This window comes from Podarcis filfolensis (genome assembly GCF_964270895.1).
Source record: "Podarcis filfolensis genome assembly, chromosome: 8".
Lineage (NCBI taxonomy): Eukaryota > Metazoa > Chordata > Lepidosauria > Squamata > Lacertidae > Podarcis > Podarcis filfolensis.
Window position 1 is genome coordinate 80,500,744 of NC_139611.1, and position 19,957 is coordinate 80,520,700.

A 19,957-nucleotide genomic window follows, 5' to 3' on the forward strand; every position below is an offset into this window, starting at 1 on the left:
GGCCTACTTTGAAGGCCTGTAAGGTATGTACAGGGACACGGGTGGTGCTGTGGGTTAAGCCACAGAGCCTAGGACTTGCCGATCAGAAGGTTGGAGGTTCGAATCCCCGCGACGGGGTGAGCTCCCGTTCCTCGGTCCCTGCTCCTGCCAACCTGGCAGTTCAAAAGCACGTCAAAGTGCATGTAGATAAATAGGTACCGCTCGGGCGGGAAGGTAAATGGCGTTCCGTGCACTGCTCTGGTTCGCCAGAAGTGGCTTAGTCATGCTGGCCACATGACCTGGAAGCTATACGCCGGCTCCCTCGGGCAATAAAGCGAGATGAGCGCCGCAACCCCAGAGTCGGCCATGACTGGACCTAATGGTCAGGGGTCCCTTTACCTTTTAAGGTATGTACGTTCAAATATTTCTCACTGTCCGATTTATGTCACACCTTGTAGTTTCCTTGACTAAAGAGTTAACTTCGCGGACAACAGAGCGACACATCTTTCGTATGCCAGCTTCTCCCGTAGACACAGCAAGATCCTTGCTCTCTATCTCGACTTCCTAGGTCACATAACGCCCTGTACTTAGAGCTTAGCTCTTTTTATCTGCAGAGGCAGGGCCTATTCATTCACCCTTTCATTCGCATCTCACATGGCTCTTCTGATCCTGTGTTGTGCTAACGGCTCATTACCCCCAGGCTATTGCCTCAAAGGAAATTTGACTCAATTAACTCTTAGCTCATGTTGGTTGCCTGGGATTATCATGGTCTGATACTTTAGGAAGTTTGCCTGGCTTAATTACCTCTTAACACACGCCAATTCCAGCAGATCAAAAGCATCCAACGCACACACCTTAATACACATTGGGTCCAGCACCGTTCTAACACAAGCCGTAATTAAATTCTAACGCTAGCACGATCCAGGAATTTAAGGGAGTTGGGCACCCACAAACTCATAACTGTATGCTAATGTGCTGTTGATGCAATGAGTCTGGTTCATGCAACAGCGGGCTCCGGCTGCGGCTAGTAATGGCCAAGAGCCATAGCTGTCAACTTTTCCCTTTTCTTGAGAGGAATCCTATTCGGAATAAGGGATTTTCCCTTTTTAAAAAAGGGAAAGTTGACAGCTATGCCAAGAGCAGAGAGAAATGGTGTTACGCCCTCCAGGCGCAGTTGGACTACAACTCCCATGAGCCATCGTATGTAGGGCATCACATTGCCTAGAATAGGGGTGGGGGGAGTCCTGCTAAAGTCATTCCCCGGTTGGAAGCTACAGCTGTCAGTCACAAAATGAAACCACCTTCCTCCTCCTGGAATTTGCCATTTAGGGAGAATTTAATCTTTCAAATTGTGCACTTAAAGTGGGCGGGGACCCATTTTAAGTGGGTCCAAAGTGTTGGGGACCAGCTGCTTCACTTTGAACCATTTCGGATCAGGCCCACTTCTCTTTGGAGGCAATTTGTTTACCTCCAGAGTAGGCCATTTAGGGGCTGCATAGCCCCTAATGGGGATAATATGTTGTCTTTTATAATTAATCCAACTGATTGAGCACTGCGCTGGAATTCTAAATAAAATTATGTGTGACATAAAAATATTTACAATAATAAAACAGGATAAATAAATCTGTCCTGCCTTAGAGGGTTGTGGCAAACTGCTTTCAGCAACGGAAATGTGCTCTTTAAATGCTATCAGTTATTAGAACTTTCTACAGGCAGAGTTCCTGAAATATGAAATCCATAAAGGTCACAAACACACAGCAGCATTGCACAAGTCCAGAATAACTGTGTGGTCTCTTGGGATTGCTCCCTGATGAATTTAGAGTTGAAGCAGTAATGTCAACTGCTTGTGTGTCTGTTTGGACTAACCTTGTGATGCCATTCCCAGAAAAAATGGAAAACAAAAACTCAGGGTAAACAAGACAAGACGTTGTTGCCTTTCTGTGGAAGTGACTGGCACAGGTTCAGAGACCACTGATTCTGCAAAATTCAGCCCTGGTTCCTTCCCTCCTAGAGTAACGCTTGAATGAAGACGAGGAAATGACCGGGGTGAAAAAGAATGCACAAACCATGAGATTGCGTTTCGGAAAAATGCACGGTTGACCCAGTCATTTGGGAAAAGCATATCCTAACCCGCTCCTGCCTAGCGCAGTCGCGCCCCAGTGGAATGAGCAGATCTCCTTCAGACTCTCAAGGTGTCAAGAAGGGCTGGTAGCCACATGCCTGGAGGAAGGCTGTCAACATTCCTTGATGGATGAATCAGCCCTGTGCTCCAAGCTCCGAACATCTGTGGTTGAAGTCAGCCGGGTCTGTGCGTGATGTCATACAGTGGCTCCAGGTGGGGCCATTTAAACTGGTTCAGGGTAGCAACATGGTACAGCGGTTAGAGTGCTGGGAGACCAGCGTTCAAATCCCCACTCGGCCACAAAGCTCATTGGGAGGCTGCGGTCCGGTCCCTGCCTCTCAGCCTAAGCCGCCTCGCAGGGTCGTTGTGGGGAATGAACGAGGAGTTGGAGAGCCATGTACCCCACCTTGAGCTCTGTGGAGAAAAAGGTGGGATTGAAATGCAACAACAACAACAACAACAGGCTGAGAGTCTACCTGCCTGCAGACTGTCTCGCCAGAGTGGTGCATGCTCTAGTTATCTCCCGTTTGGACTACTGCAATGCGCTCTACGTGGGGCTACCTTTGAAGGTGACCCGGAAACTGCAATTAATCCAGAATGCAGCAGCTTGACTGGTGACTGGGAGCGGCCGCCAGGACCACATTACACTGGTCCTGAGAGATCTGCATTGGCTCCCAGTACGTTTCTGAGCACAATTCAAAGTGTTGGTGCTGACCTTTAAAGCCCTAAACGGCCTCAGTCCAGTATACCTGAAGGAGCGTCTCCACTCCCATTGTTCTGCCCGGACACTGAGCTCCAGTGCCGAGGGCCTTCTGCTGGTTCCCTCGCTGCGAGAAGCCAAGTTACAGGGAACCAGGCAGAGGGCCTTCTTGGTAGTGGCACCTGCCCCGTGGAACACCCTCCCTTCAGATGTGAAGGAAATAAACAGCTATCTTATCTTTAAAAGACACCTGAAGGCAACCCTGTTTAGGGAAGTTTTTAATATTTAATGCTGTACTGTTTTTAACACTCGATTGGAAGCCGCTCAGAGTGGCTGGGGAAACTCAGCCAGATGGGCGGGGTATAAATAAATTATTATTATTATTATTATTATTATTATTATTATTATTATTACAACAACAACAACAACAACAGAGGGCATCCTCTGGGATGAGTTGGACTGCTTGGTTTTAAGGAACAGCAGAGGTATATAAGGCATATTGTAGCAGACTGGGGAGAAGCAGCAGGACACAATTATTTCTGGATACGAAAGTTATATGCCAGGGAAGGGTGAACTGGGGCTGGCACCACTCAGTATCCACATAGAATCCAGTAAGTTCACCGGTGCTGGTAGGGCTGTCTCTCTCTTTTTATTTTAAATGGATTTTTATCAGGGGGTTTTTTTACACAAACTTTGACATTATTCAATTAACTTTCAGTATAATAATTTCTTACATTTTCACTTCCTATCTTTACTCCCGTGACGTTCCTGTTCTGTTCCTTGATCTGCTGCCACAACTGCCATTGATTTTCAACCGCCTTATAACTTATATTGTAATCATTTATTTATTCTCCCTCCTTTGCCTATCATTCAAATCAGGCTCGCGATTTCATCTGACTGTAGTCCCGCCCCCCCCCAAATAACCCAAAAAGAACCTCCACTCTTCAACAAAATTCGCATCTTTGTGATCTCTTATTTTTTGCTGTCAACTTTGCCATCTCTGCATAGTCCATTGACTTCAAAACCCATTCTTCTTTCATTAATAAATAAATAATAATAAAATTTATTTGTACCCCGCCCTCCCCAGCCAGAGCCGGGCTCAGGGCAGCTAACACCAATAAAATCATAATAAAAACATAATAGGGGGGGAAGAGAAGGGGGGTAACCAATTTAAAATACAGGTTAAAATGCAATTTAAAATGCAGCCTCATTTTAAAGTAGCCAATAAATCATTGGGACTGCTTCTCCTTCTGTCCAGACAGGTTTCTGGGCTGTAGTTGTGACATACATACGGTAAACAATTTAAACATCTTTTTTGAAACCTCTGCCCCTATAATCCCTAGAAGAAATGCTTGGGAATAGCTATTTTAAACATCTTTCTGGTGGGGCTGTATCTCATGGCCAAAGCTTGGGCTCTCATAAGAAAACCAGAGAACTGCAGGTATTCAGTACGGCTCTTCTTACTTCCTTGTCACCTCTCTCCCCCACTCCTATAGCAAAGACCGTTCATGTTGCCTTCTAGTGCTAGCAGTAAAGTCTCACTCGCTGGATCACCCCCTTGCCGTGGGGAGTGGGCTTGCATGTTTACAAAGCTATTGTACTACCAACCTTACTGCGTGCTTGTGAAACACAGGCCACTTATAAACGCCATCTCCAACTCCTCGAAAGATTCCATCAACGGTGTCTCCGAAAAATTTTACACATCACTTGGTGTCAGGGAACTGCCATCGGAGCTAGAGGCGGAGGCAAGACTCCCAAGCGATGCTGGAGAAGGGCCCAGCAGGGAGAGAGGCAGCTCATAGGCTGGGGAAGGAAATCAGCGTAACACCAGGGATAAAGGGGGGCAGATGGGGGAATCGGCGAGGGGGCTCCAGGACTCCTCGCCGGAGACCAGCGGGGAGAGCACGGGTCCTCCGCTGCCCACACCCACCCTGCGCAGAAGACTTCCGTGCAGGGAGAGTAGGCGGAGACTTGGCGTCAAAGAACTTCTATGCTGGAAGAGGTTCAAGAAACGCCCACTGACGGATTCTGCTAGCGACTGAAACAGCCACGAAGTGAAGGGCTGTCCAGACAGAAAAGGTTTAACCAGGCAACCTAGCAAGGAGTGGCGGCAACTTATGCACGAGCAACCCCTATAACCATTACACTTGGCGAACTAAGACAGGCGAACGAATGCCAGTGTCCTGGAAGAAGCAAAGATCACCAGTGTCGAAGCAATGATTTTTCAACAACAACTTCGTTGGACTGGTCATGTTGTGTGGATGCATGATGATCATCTTCCAAAGCCACTACTCTATTCTGAACTTAAAAATGGAAAGCGTAATGCTGGTGGTCAACAAAAGAGGTTCAAAGACTATCTCAAGGCAAATCTAAAAAAATGTAGTATAAACACCAACAATTGGGAAACACAGGCCTCCGAATGCTCCAGTTGGAGAACAGCCTTTACCAAAGGTGTCATGGGCTTTGAAGACACTCGAACTCAGGACGCAAGGGAGAAACACGGTAAGAGGAAGGCACAATTTGGCAAACCCTCACCGTGATCAACTCCTGCCTGGAAACCTACGTCCCCACTGTGGAAGGACGTGTGGATCCAGAATTGGCCTCCACAGTCACTTACGGACTCACTGTTAAAACCGTGTTTATGGGAAACATTCTTACTCGGCTACAAGGGAACGCCAAAGAAGAAGCAATAAAGGATGCTTAAGGAAAATTATTCCTCTCCATTCTGACGTAAACTGACCTGATTCCCGCCTCCCAGGTTAATGCGCAAATCGAAATAATCTGCCAGAGTTCAAACTCTGAATTCACCAGGTCTGATAGTACAGTCCTTGGCTCTCAAAATGCACCAACATGTGCATTTTAGGATAATATGCATTTCAAAGAGTTTGAAGGGACCTCAGGGGTCATCTAGTCCAACCCCCTGTAATGTAGGAATCTCAGCTAAAGCGCCCATGACAGATGGCCGTCCAACCTCTGCTTAAAAACCTCCGAGGAAGGAGATCGGCAAATGGCGATAGAATGTGGCTTTAAACATTTATTTTTGCTGTGAGTTTTTTCTTTTTCTTTTTAACATCAGCAGATTAATATAAGTACTGGACAGAAGGGACTTTTCAGTGCACACACGTGAGTCTGACACAGACCAGAAATAAAACCACGGTGGCGTTTCACGTGCTAGGATCGCTCAGGTTAAATGTCATTGCACACTCTGATGTGGGAAAGCAAAATCTGGCGGAAATTCTCTCTGGTCCATGCAAGAAGGAAACAACAACAGAGCAATATCGCCCCATGGTGGTTGCTGCAATGTGGCGAGGACATAATCTCTTTTGGGACTCTCCTCCCTCTCTGCAAATATTTTTTGGGCCAGGCTCCAAGGTAAGCCGAGAGTAGGGTGGGGTTCCCAGGTGAGCAGATAGCAGCTGGATAGACAGGTACAGCAAGTCACGTCTGCCACCTCTTCTCTTCAAAATGTCAGCCAAGACCTGGGGGAACACTGAGATGGCTCAATGCGAGAAAAGACCCCACTCCCTTTACACCCCAGGTGCACCTGGTATTCAGGCCCGCCAGCGCCATCCCCTCGTAAAATAGATCAAGGCGACTTGCAACACAAAATGCAATAAAAAACACACACATACAAATATATGAAACATAATTAAATTATGTTTGCTAAAAAGAGAAACTCTTTTTATTGTGAAGGCCTGTTTTAAAGGCACCGTTTTGTTTTTGTTTTGTTTTTGTATTTTTATTAACCAGGCATGGCAAACTTTATCTTACGTAACCACAAAAGTCACATTACAATTCATTAGAGCACAATTTTTATTAATTTAAAAAGACTACCAGCTTTTAGTACAGTTCCATGCAGTAGCTTCAATACAGGTGCTTAGCAACAGACGATGCCGTAAAGAACAAAGTTCAGTCAGTTAAAGGGAAAGATTGCAGGGGAGGGTTGTGTGTTTTTTGCAAGAGTAAGAAGAAAGCAAGATTAACTAGGGAATGCATCAAGTTTTGTTCAAATCAGTTCTCCAGAGCTTTTGCTGTAGTTTAAACAAAACTTATGCAACCATACATTGTGACATTAAGTTTGGGAAAACAGGGGGAAACACTATGGAAAACACTTGTTGAGAATTCTGACTGGGGAAAAAAGCACCGTTTTTGAGAGATGTCTGAAAGTAGGCATGGGCAGTGCCTGCCAAACCTCTTGTGGCAGGGAGTTCCACAGGGCAGGGCTCACCACACTAAAGGCTCAGTCCTTGGTGAACCTCAGGGATATGGGGAACCACCAGAAAAGCCCTCTCAGAAGATGCCATCGATCAAGGTGGAGCTTGAGGGATCAGATGGTTGTTAAGGTAGTTTAGCCCTTTATGAATTAACACAAGGACCTTGAACCTTGCCTGGACTACAAGTCCCATTGTCCCAAACCTTTGTTCCATGTATCTTGCACTCTTTGCAAATACACCTAGCGACTTGCCTCCTCTTCTTCCGAGTCCCAAGGTTTCTGCTTTTATTTTTCTCACGTTACACGGAAAGAGAACGTTTCCCACCCTATAACATTTTTTGGGTGTGGGGAGGAATTAATTGAGGCCAGAGCATAAATAAGCAGGTACAAAGTGCCTTTCCCTTTCCAATCACCATCAACCCATATGCTTCCGGGAGTAGACAATATCAGAGCCAGGGAAATTCCCTCTCAGAGATCAAGGAAGGTGATCGGGTTCAAAGCCTGTCTGCTGATTTTAGCTCAGAGGCTCTGATATCTGTCCTCTGCCCAGAGCCAGGTGCCACGGGAATGAATGTGGTGGTTGATCTGTTATGACGGAAAGATCATTTTAATGTCTTTAATGTCAAAAGCTAAGATTTGGAGCAAAGATTGGGGAAGGCTGTTAAGTTGTGGGCGAACATATCAGACGACACAGCGATTCTTCAAACAGCTCTTGTTTATTCAAAGGCCAGAACAGAACTGAACTGAGGAACTCACTCAGCCTGCTTATATAGAGCTCCAGAACAACGTAACTGTTGCAACTTTCTAAAACTATCCAATCACTGAATGTCACTTTCGATCCTTCATTTGCATACAAACTATCCAATCACTGAACGTCACTTTCGATCCTTCATTTGCATAACTATCTACAGTATCCCCCTGCTGGCCCAGGGTGAGAACTTCCTCAAACAAAGCTCAGCTTAGTTCCAGAGCCTCTTGTCTTATTAATTCCCTTTTTATCCCATCCTTTTTCTGCAAGGCACTCAGTGTGGAGACCCGTATTTTTCCACAACAGCCCTGTTGGGTAGTACGGATGGAGGAAAATCTCAGTTCTCTTCACGTTTGAATGCAAACCTACTAAACAGTACTTCCTCCCAAAAGTACACAAATTGAAACGTATCTTTTCTTTGAAATCCACACGCCATGTTTGAGGAAAGCTGCTTGCAAAAAAAAAAGTGAATATTGGGCAAAATGGCATACAAAAAGGGCACAACAGGAGACAACGCACACCAAGATGCTGAGAAGTTTTCGCGAGGACTCTAAAAAAAAAACCAGCATCGCACCCTGATGTGGAAATATGAATGGAAAAGATTAGAAACTGAGTGAAACCAAAACTAACATATTATTGGCCCATCTCTTAGTGGTAGGTTAGACCGAGAGAGAATGTGTTGCACAAATACACAACGAGTGTTTCCTGGCAAAGTGAGGATTTGAATCTGGCCCTCCCCAGTCACAGTCTGACACTCTAACCACTACAGGGCGCTGTCTTATAAATAATATGTCCCGCTTGCCCTGCTTCCTGTTTCTTCCAGGGGCCAGATGATACATTATCTTGTCCCCACGGTAGGCCGCTTCTGCAAAGTGAGTAGTGGTGAGTAAGGTAAAGGGACCCCTGACTATTAGGTCCAGTCATGACCGACTCTGGGGTTGCGGCGCTCATCTCGCTTTATTGGCCGAGGGAGCCGGTGGACAGCTTCCGGGTCATGTGGCCAGCATGACTAAGCCGCTTCTGGTGAACCAGAGCAGCGCACGGAAACGCCGTTTACCTTCCTGCCGGAGCGGTACCTATTTATCTACCTGCACTTTGACGTACTTTCGAACTGCTAGGTTGGCAGGAGCAGGGACCGATCAACGGGAGCTCACTCCGTCGCAGGGATTCGAACCGCTGACCTTCTGATCGGCAAATCCTAGGCTCTGTGGTTTAACCCACAGCATAGTGGTTGCATATTTCCATTGGGTCTGGTTGAGTAGCAGGCAGGGAGGGAGGCCACCAGTAGGTGGCGCCAGAGCCAGTGACAGGCAGAACCAACTCCTCCTGGGTTTGTCCCCATCCTCCACCGAGCAGAGTTGCGCAAAGTTAAGACGGACACTCAGGCCACATGGACGATCAGGACAGATTGGAGAACTGGCCCCAAACCAGCAAAATGAATTTCAATAGGGACAAATGCCAGGTTCTACATACTAAGGCAGGAAAAACCTGCTATACAAATACAAGAGGGCGGGGCTGGATACTTGGCTTGCCAGCAGTACTAAGATCTAGGGGTCTTAGTACACCACAAGATTAACATGAGATGCAGCACCAAAAAAAGAGCTAATGTTATTCTAGGCTGCATCAACAAGTCTAGTGATCACAGAAAGTAATAACACCGTTTATTCTGCCTTAGTCAGGCCCCACCTGGAGTCCTGTGTCCAGTTCAGGGCACCACAATTTAAGGATACAGTGGTACCTCGGGTTACATACGCTTCAGGGTACATACGCTTCAGGTTACAGACTACCCTAACACAGAAATAGTACCTTGGGTTAAGAACTTTGCTTCAGGATGAGAACAGAAATCATGCTCCAGCGGCGCAGCGGCAGCAGGAGGCCCCATTAGCTAAAGTGATGCTTCAGGTTAAGAACAGTTTCAGGTTAAGAACGGACCTCCGGAACGAATTACTGTAAGTACGTAACCAGAGGTACCACTGTATTGACAAGCTGGAACATGTGCAGAGGAGGGCAACCAAGATAATAATAATAATAATAATAATAATTATTATTATTATTATTATTATTATTATTATTATTATTATTATTTATTATTTATACCCCTTCCCCAGCCACTCTGGGTGGCTTCCAACAAAATATCAAAATACAGTAATGCATCAAACATTAAAAGCTTCCCTAAACAGGGCTGCCTTCAGATGTCTTCTAAAAGTCTGGTAGATGTTCTCTTTGACATCTGGTGGGAGGGCGTTCCACAGGGAGGGCGCCACTACCGAGAAGGCCCTCTGCCTGGTTCCCTGTAACTTGGCTTCTCGCAGGGAGGGAACCGCCAGAAGGCCCTCGGCGCTGGACCTCAGTGTCTGGGCAGAACGATGGGGGTGGAAACGCTCCTTCAGGTATACTGGACCGAGGCTGTTTAGGGCTTTAAAGGTCAGCACCTACACTGAATTGTGCTCGGAAACGTATGTAACCTGAGGTACCACTGTATATCAAGAAAAAAGCACACCAAGAACTCAGACCAATTTAAGTTTCAGTAGTGGGAGTGATCCCTACTCGCAAATCAATAGTCAATTGTAACAAAAACTAACCCATTCAAAAGTATGTATTCTGACAAGGATTACACGTGAAGGTCTTAGTTTCAATCATTGAGCAGAAGTCAGAAGTCAATTATGGATCAGAAACCTTCCCGTTGAATCTAACTATGGACTAATATGAACTTATCTCTACTCATAAACTCTTATCTCTAATTCTGTAATTCTGTAACGAATTATTGTGTTATACATATCCTTATGAGTTTGAGTTTGTAATCTCTGTTTGAGTTTGTAATTTTCTATTTGAGTTTGTACTCCTTGTCAGAACAAATACTTTTGAATGGATTAGTTTTTGTTAACAACTGACTATTGATTTGCGAGTAGGGACCACTCCCACTACTGAAACTTATATTGGCCTGAGTTCTTGGTATGCTTTCTTCTTAGCTGAGATTTCTGCATCACAGGGGGTTGGACTAGATGACCCTCGGGGTCCCTTCAAACTCTAAGATTCTGTGATTTCCCACCATATATTTAAAGCACTGCGTGATGCCACTTTAAAGCAGCACGACTTCCCCCATGGAATAATTGGAGCTGCAGTTTGTGAAGTGCGCTAGGAGTTGATGGGTGAATCTTCGGAGTTCCCCATTAAACTGCTCTCTGTGGGTAACCACGAAGGCTGCTTGCTCTTTGTGTGTCATCCAAATCACATGAAGACTCCCCACACATTCTTGGTGTTACAAAGCACCTGCAAGCTGCCAGAAGAGCTCTTGCATTTTCCTTTTGTTATGAGAATTCTATTTTTTTTATAATAATTTTTATTGAGTTTTCCACATTTATCATAGCCACATTTTATTACATAATTCTATAGCCTTAAACATTGCTCAAACAGAGCATCAACCTCCTTCCCTCCCTCTTTCTGACTTCCGAACATCTTTACTAAATTCTTAGCATTTCTATAACCACTTTTTTACCTTCTATCTTCTTTTTACATTTCACCTCATTATATGTAAATCAGTTCCTTACATTCACATTACAAGACATTTCAACTCAAACCTAGAAACGTTTTCAGATGTTTACAATTCATATTTTATATGAAAGAAAAATGTTATGAGAATTGTAAGGTCTAAGATATAAAATAAATGTTCATCAATGTACCAGGCAAACACATAAATATATAAACCACATGTCTGAATCAGCACAGGCAAATGGTCCTTAAACCGTTTTGACTCGCCCAAATTGACCTCAAATGTTTCTCTGCAAGGAAGAAGGAAATGGGAAAACCTCTCCATGGTCTCTTTGCTCACAAATCCTGTCTTAAGGGCATATCTGTGTGTGAATAGGATGAGCCTGTGACCTGGATTCAGGAACTGAGTATTTACCATCCATCACAAAAGAATGGCCAGACTGCCCAGGTAATGCAATCAGTGACCGTTATCAGGTACCCTGGCAAACAGGATTTCTGCTGTAGACAGCCTCCTCTGCTGTTGACCGCCTCCTTCCGTGATGTATGCATGATGTTTCAGGGGGTTGGTCTTGGGATACAGGGCGGGCAATTTCAAAAGTCTATATAAGAGCTTGCACACCAATGTTCCGTGTTCCTCCTCCCTCCTGCGTGGGAGGTGTGAGCACCCTGCTGCAACAGTTTAATAAGGATCAGGCTTACTAGCTGCTTTGCTTCTCAATATTCTCTGGTTGGCGTCTGTTATTTTCTCCTACCGATAGAGAATAATAATAATAATAACAATAATAATTTATTATTTATACCCCACCCATCTGGCTGGGTTTCCCCAGCCACTCTGGGCAGCTTCCAACAGAATATTAAAATACAATAGTCTATTAAACATTAAAAGCTTCCCTAAACAGGGCTGCCTTCAGATGTCTTCTAAAAGTCTGGTAGTTGTTTTTCTCTTTGACATCTGGTGGGAGGGCGTTCCACAGGGTGGGCGTCACTACCGAGAAGGCCCTCTGCCTGGTTCCCTGTAATCTCACTTCTCACCGGGAAGGAACCGCCAGAAGGCCCTCGGAGCTTGACCTCAGTGTCCGGGTAGAACGATGGGGGTGGAAACTCTCCTTCAGGTATACTGGACTGAGGCTGAGAACCTACATAAGGACTCTATACGGGCTCTTGGATACCCCCAGGGAGCAGTTTTTTTCTTATAACACTTTGAACAAGAGACTTCCCCACCACCACCAAACCCTTTGGCCTAACCCCCATCCATCCTCACCTACAACCAAAGCAAACAAAATATGTTTACTCATATTTGCCTGAACTCCTCTGCCTCTTATGATATCCTGAGCCGCATATGTTCTGTCTGGCTCCCGGCCAGCAAATCAGGAAGGGACATTCCACACAACTCCACCTTTTGCTCCCACTGCCAGTGTCCCCGCCCCCTCCAAAGTAAAACCCCATTCTAACTTTACAATGCAAGCTGCTTGCATGCAGAGACCTTTTCCATGCCCTCCAACATTTCTCCAATGAAAATAGGAGTCCTTAAGAATGATTATGATGATTTTATTAATTACACCCTGCCCAGTCACTCAGGTTAAACCACAGAGCCTAGGACTTGCCGATCAGAAGGTCGGCGGTTCGAATCCCCGCGACGGGGTGAGCTCCCATTGCTCGGTCCTGCTCCTGCCAACCTAGCAGTTTGAAAGCACACCAGTGCAAGTAGATAAATAGGTACCGCTCCGGTGGGAAGGTAAACAGCATTTCCGTGCGCTGCTTTGGTTCGCCAGAAGCGGCTTAGTCATGCTGGCCACATGACCTGGAAGCTGTACGCTGGCTCCCTCGGCCAATAAAGCGAGATGAGCGCTGCAACCCCAGAGTCGGCCACGACTGGACCTAATGGTCAGGAGTTCTTTTACCTTTACCCTGCCCAGCCACTCTAGGAGGCTTTCAGCATATATAAAAAACATAATTAAACATTTAAAAACTTTCCTATACAAGGCTGCCTTCAGATGTCTTCTAAAGGTTGTATAGTTACTTATCTCCTTGGCTCAGGGGTTGCATAACTCCATACCCTCCAACATTTCTCCGATGAAAATAGTAAAAGGTAATGGGACCCCTGACCATTAGGTCCAGTCGTGGCCGACCCTGGGGTTGCGGCGCTCATCTCACTTTACTGGCTTCCGGGTCATGTGGCCAGCATGACTAAGCCGCTTCTGGCGAACCAGAGCAGCGCACGGAAACGCCGTTTACCTTCCCGCCGGAGTGGTACCTATTTATCTAGGGACGTCCAAAAGAAAAGTGGGATATTCTGAATTCAAATCAGAAATCAGGACGGCTTCTTCTGTAAACCTGAGGCTGTCCTTGGAAAATAGGGATACTTGGAAGGTCTGCTTTTCCTTGTGTTGCCCTACAAAGAGGTATGTACATTGAAATAACATCAAACGACAAAGATTAAAAAGTAGTAAGGAGAATAATGAAAAGCAACCAACTTTTGGATAAGTATCAGTATGATAATCTCTTGCATCGGGTCCAACTAAAACATCACGAAGCAGCTAGGAAGCTTTCAAGTTCCCTGAAAGATAAATAAAATGGCATTTGTACACGCCTTTCCACCAAAACAGACTCTCAAGGCAACAGGCCAAAAATCAAAAGAATCTATAAGCAAATCTTAGAAAAAATGCAGCTTGCCTTGACTGGAAACCACTGGAGGAGAGAAGGCTCTTGTGCAGGCCGTGCAGGTATAAATAAAAAGGGAATTCGCTGGATGCCTAAGATCCAGGTTGGGGGCTAGTAGTCTTTGGTGAGAGAATTAAAACCACAAAACATGCAGCAAAGGAAAGCGTGGAAATATAGGCTGTTAGACCCTTAAAATATCCTAAGTTGCTCCCAAAGTTCCTCTTTTCCCTTAGCACAGAAAGAGACCATAGGTTTGGTAAGTGAAAAATGATTTTCTTACAAACTCTTCAAAGGTCAAATTCATGTGCTTTTCCATACAGCAGTCAGAAAACACAGGCAGCAAAACTTCGGTTTCCAAGTGGTGAGTGTTTCTAAATTGTTTGTATAGAAACGCAAAGGGCGGCTTGCTTAAGCCACAGAGTCTGAGCTTGGAACAACCAGCATAGACCTCCTTACTGGTGGGGTTCACATGGTGGAATGGAAGAACAAGGAGCTTGATAACCCTTCCTCCCAAGGTGAGGGGGTGTGGCCTAGCTAAGCCTGGCGGGACAGCTTACTCTATGGTCTTAACCCCTTCATGCATTAATTTGACTTGAGTATGCTGGTTATATGAGGCTGGTTTCCCAGAGCAGTTTAACAGTCAATCCCTCTTCCCAGGAATCAGCGGGAATTATAGCTCTGTGAGGAGAGTAGGCGCCTTCTAACAACTCTCTGCAGTCTTAACAAACTACAGCTCCCAGGATTCTTTGGGAGAAGACATGATACTGTTTTAATGTAGTGTGCAGTTGAGGCCTTAGCTTATGGGCCTTCCAAAGAGGCAAATGCTTGCAGTTAAAGGTCATATAATAATAATAATAATAATAATAATAATAATAATAATAATAATAATAATTTATTATTTATACCCTGCCCATCTGGCTGGGCTTCCCCAGCCACTCTGGGCGGCTTCCAAAAGAATATTAAAATACTGTGATACATCAAACATTAAAAGCTTCCTTAAACAGGGCTGCCTTCAGGTGTCTTCTAAAAGTCAAGTAGTTGTTGTTCTCTTTGACATCTGGTGGGAGGGCGTTCCACAGGGCGGGCGCCACTACCGAGAAGGCCCTCTGCCTGGTTCCCTGTAACTTGGCTTCTCGCAGTGAGGGAACCGCCAGAAGGCCCTTGGTGCTGGACCTCAGTGTCCGGGTAGAACGATGGGAGTGGAGACGCTCCTTCAGATATACTGGACCGAGGCCGTATGCAAAATAGGCATGGTTAAAGTGGCCGGACGGGGGGTCGTCTGCCTTCTGACGGGGGTCGTCTGCCTTGAACGGCTACCCTGCAGCCAGAAACATAACCGTTGAAGGTTTTCCTGACCAAGGATGCAACAGTGCTAGGCAATCCAGCCAAATGGGCGGGGTATACAATTATTATTATTATTATTATTATTATTATTATTATTATTATTAAATATTATTATAATTTCTGCATGCATCTGTTGGAGGCAAAAGAGGCAAATCAGAAAAGCTGGCAACCTTCCCTGCAGTCTTGGCCCCGAATGTGGCCCCCAGGCACTCTGTCCAGCTCTCGAAATTCTCCTCAAGCCCCACCTTTCCCTAGCCCTGCTTAGCCCCTTCCCAAACTCCTCCCCCCCGGCTAGAAACATTATTATTATTATTATTATTATTATTATTATTATTATTATTATTTCAGGTCGGAGCTAAACAATACAAACTGAGAGCGTTTGCAGATGACCTAGTATTAACTTTACAAGAGCCAGACACTAGTACGAAAAGAGTTTTAGAGTTAATACAAGTATTTGGTCAAGTAGCAGGTTTTAAGCTGAATAAACAGAAAACGAAAGTACTGGAGAAAAATTTAACAGCTGCTGAAAGAGAGAGGTTTCATAGTGAAACTGGTTTAATGGTAGCAAAGAAAGTGAAATACCTGGGGATTAATTTGATATCTAAGAATGTGAACTTATTTAAAGACAATTATGAGAAATGTTGGACAGAAGTTAAGAAAGATTTAGAAATATGGTCAAATTTGAGACTTTCCTTGTTAGGCCGAATTGCTGTTATTAAGATGAATGTTTTGCCGAGAATGTTGTTTTTGTTTCAAACATTGCAGAATGTGGATAAAATGGATTGTTTCAAGAGGTGGCAGAAAGACATATCTAGATTTGTCTGGCAGGGCAAAAAGCCCAGAATAAAATTTAAGATATTAACTGATGCAAAAGAAAGAGGGGGGTTTGCCCTGCCGGACTTAAAATTGTATTATGAATCAGCGGCTTTTTGCTGGCTGAAAAACTGGCTGCTTCTTGAAAACACAGACATTTTGGATCTGGAAGGGTTCAATAATAGGTTTGGTTGGCATGCATATATATGGTATGACAAGGTTAAAATTCACCAAGGTTTCAAAAACCATATTGTTAGGAAAGCACTATATAATGTTTGGATTCGGTATAAAGATCTGTTGGAAAACAAAACCCCTAGGTGGCTGTCACCAATGGAAGCTAAGGAAGTGAAAAAACTTAATATGGAATCTAAATGGCCAAAATACTGGGAAATTATAGAACAAGAGGAGGGAAAAGTGAAATTGCAGAGCTATGAGAAATTGAAGTTTAAAGTAAGAGACTGGCTTCATTATTACCAGATAAATGAAGTTTTTAAACAGGACAGGAAAATTGGCTTTCAGGTGGAGAGATCAAAATTAGAAACAGAATTGTTGGAACCCAATACTAAGAATTTGTCAAGAATGTATAACTTGCTGTTGAAATGGAATACACAGGATGAGACGGTTAAATCAGCTATGATTAAATGGGCACAAGACTTTGGTCATGACATTATGTTTGCTGACTGGGAACAGTTATGGACTACCGGTATAAAGTTTACGGCATGTAATGCCTTAAGAGAGAACATTATGAAAATGATTTATAGGTGGTACATGACCCCAGTGAAGCTTGCAAAAATCTATCACACGCCCAATAATAAATGTTGGAAATGTAATGAAACTGAAGGTACTTTCTACCACCTTTGGTGGACGTGCCCAAGGATCAAGGCCTTCTGGGAAATGATCTATAATGAAATTAAGAAGGTCCTTACGTGTACCTTTCATAAGAAACCAGAGGCCTTTCTCCTGGGCATGGTAGGCCAATTGGTGTCAAGGAAAGATAGGACGTTCTTTATGTATGCTACAACAGCAGCAAGAGTTCTTTTAGCAAAGTATTGGAAGACACAAGAACTACCCACGCTGGAAGAGTGGCAGACGAAGGTGACAGACTATATGGGACTGGCCGAGATGACTGGCAGAATCCGTGACCAAGGAAAAGAGACGGTGGAAGAAGATTGGAAGAAATTTAAAGTTTATCTTAAGAACTGTTGTAAAATTAATGAGTGCTAAAATGTCATGGGTAATGTAAAACAGAATTGCAACGATAAATGATTGGGTAAGAGAAAAAGGATCAAAGAAATTGAATTATAAGTAATTGAAATTAGGGGTTGCTGAAAAAGTTTAAAATAGGGATGCAGGAAAGGGAGGTATGGGGAAGTCGTTGAAATAAGGTTTAAGAAAAAAAAGCTTATGAAATTATACGTGTTTATATGTTTGTTTGTCTATGTATTGTTAGTTGTGAAGTGTCTCAATTTATGTTGGAAAATCAATAAAAATTTATTATTATTATTAATAATAATAATAATAATAATAATAATCCCCCGCCCATCTGGCTGGGTTTCCCCAGCCACTCTGGGCGGCTCCCAACAAAATTAAAAGCACAATAAAACATCAAACTTTGAAAACTGCCCTAAACATGTCCTTCAACTGTGACCATGAAGCCTTTTCCTCGCCCGAGGGGAGGATGGCTCCAGACGTCTCTGTGTGCAGACAGCCTCGCAGGCCTTCGACTTAGGCCCCAGCCCCCACCTCCCGCCTTCCCGTCCCCTTGCCACTCTGGCATGCGGAGACCCTCCAATTGTCCCTATTTTCCAGCGATGTCCTTGATTTAGAGAAGCCATCCCAGTTTCTGATCTGATCCCACTTTTCCTTAAGATGTCCCTATTTTCATCGGAGAAATGTTGGAGGGTATGGAGTTATCTGACCCCCTGAGCCGTCTGAAGGCAATCCCATTTAGGGAAGTTGTTTTTTAAAAAAATGTTTAATGTTTTATTATGTTTCGATATATGTTGGAAGCTGCCCAGAGTGGCTGGGGATACCCTGTCAGACGGGCAGGGTATAAATAGTAAAATTACCATTATGGAACAGGACATCCCAATTTCCTTTTTTTATTTTTACTTTTTAAAAATATTCTTTATTATACTTTAATTTACATAGAACTTAGACAATACAATACATAAAATAAAGTGCTACCTCGGGTTAAGCACTTAATTCGTTCTGGAGGTCCGTTCTTAACCTGAAACTGTTCTTAACCTGAGGTTCCACTTTAGCTAATGAGGCCTCCTGCCGCCGCCACACGATTTCTGTTCTCATCCTGAAGCAAAGTTCTTAACCCAAGGTACTATTTCTGGGTTAGCGGAGTCTGTAACCTGAAGCGTCTGTAACCCGAGGTACCAGTGTACATACAATACGAAAATTTACATATATACAAACCCAACATAAACACACGGTGAATATTTATTGCGTTGTTTTGTAATTTGTTCATCTATACGCATTTCATTCTTGTTATTTTACTTTCCTATCCTTTTTCTATACAATTTTTGCTATACGTTTTCTCCGTTTTCAAGATCCATTCTGTGTCTGCCAGGAGATTCACATTACCCGTGTACTTTTTAAGGTGTTCTTGAAATATGGCCCATTCCAATTATTCACTTTTCGTGTTGCGCTTCCTCTCAGGGACATCCCTTATTTCCACTGGAGAAATGTCGGAGGGTACGCACGCGGCCCTCGGAAGCTCGCGCGGGAGCGAATGCGGCCCTGGGGGGGGGGGGAGAGAGAGCTGCCACACCCCTGCTGCGCCCTGCGCAACACACCCAGTGCACAATATGCAGCCGGTAAATATTCAGCGGCGGCAGGAGGTGAATAACCGGAGCACTTTTGCATGTGTGTGGGGTGCTGAGGGTGAGTGTGCAATGCCCTGAGGCAGACGAACAAGCCTGTTCGACGCAGGCATCAGCTTGTCCACTCCTGCTGCAAAACTCTCCCCCATGTGTTGTGGCCAGCCCTGTGGTGTGTTGTCAAGGCCTCTCTCGCTCTCCGGCGCTGTTTGTTGTTTCCTTTTCAGGGGTTTGTCAGAGGTTTTTTCCTCCCCTCCACGTCTCAGCCCTGCTCTTTGACTCTCTTTATTTCTCTACCTTTCCTCCTTCCTCCCTGCTTTTCTGCATGACGCAAGGTAGTGCCCTCTCAGAAACCTGCTAGCCTGGCTCCCAGGCTGGCACCGGGGAACTCCGGCAAAGGCTGGGCCTCGCCTTTCTCCGATTCCTTTCCTCCCCTCGACTGCCATGGAGACGCTTCCCGGGCCGTCCCGGCTGCCTCGCTGGATTTCAGCCCATCGCACCCTAGAGAAAGCTCTGCAGGGCTTGGCGAAGCTGCAGCACCTGGTGGGGCAGCCTCGCCTGGGCCTCCGCAACAGCCCCCCTCACCTGCCCTACCTGCTGCCCCAGACGCACCAACACCTCAGGCTTGTTCGGGAACACTATGGAGCAGGTTTGGCCCAGCTCTGGGAAGAAACCTACTTTCGGGTCTTCCTCGCCAACCTGCTAGAGAAGATCAAGGAAGCCACCAGGCTCTTCAAGAGGGAGAAGGAGCAAATCTTCCAGGAGGGCTCGGCTGCCAGGTAAATGTCAAGAAATGGATTAAATCTTTACACGTTAAAGAGGGCAAATCGTAAAATCATAGAATCGTAGCGTTGGAAGGGACCACAAGCCTCATCTTGTCCAACCCCCTGCAATGCAGGAATTTTTTGCTCAATGTGGGGCCCACGACCCTGATATTGAGAGTCTCAAGCTCTGCCAACAACAGAACTATCCCAGGTTCTGCAACATCTTCCTAGGCTGCCCCCATTTTCTGGGACAAGGGTGGTCGCCAGTGCTGGATTTGCGAGCAAGCGAAACT

At 45.0% G+C, this 19,957-nt stretch overlaps 1 protein-coding gene across 1 annotated transcript in view; it reads left to right on the forward strand.

Moving 5' to 3' along the window:
* Positions 1 to 18,890: 18,890 nt before the first annotated feature.
* CBLC (Cbl proto-oncogene C) overlaps positions 18,891 to 19,957 on the forward strand; it is a 29,780-nt gene continuing 28,713 nt past the window's right edge. The window contains exons 1-2 of the mRNA XM_083627444.1: positions 18,891 to 18,921; positions 19,139 to 19,679. Of these exons, the coding sequence (XP_083483570.1) occupies positions 19,345 to 19,679 (335 nt within the window). The 5' untranslated portion in view covers positions 18,891 to 18,921; positions 19,139 to 19,344. The remainder of the gene's footprint in view (positions 18,922 to 19,138; positions 19,680 to 19,957) is intronic.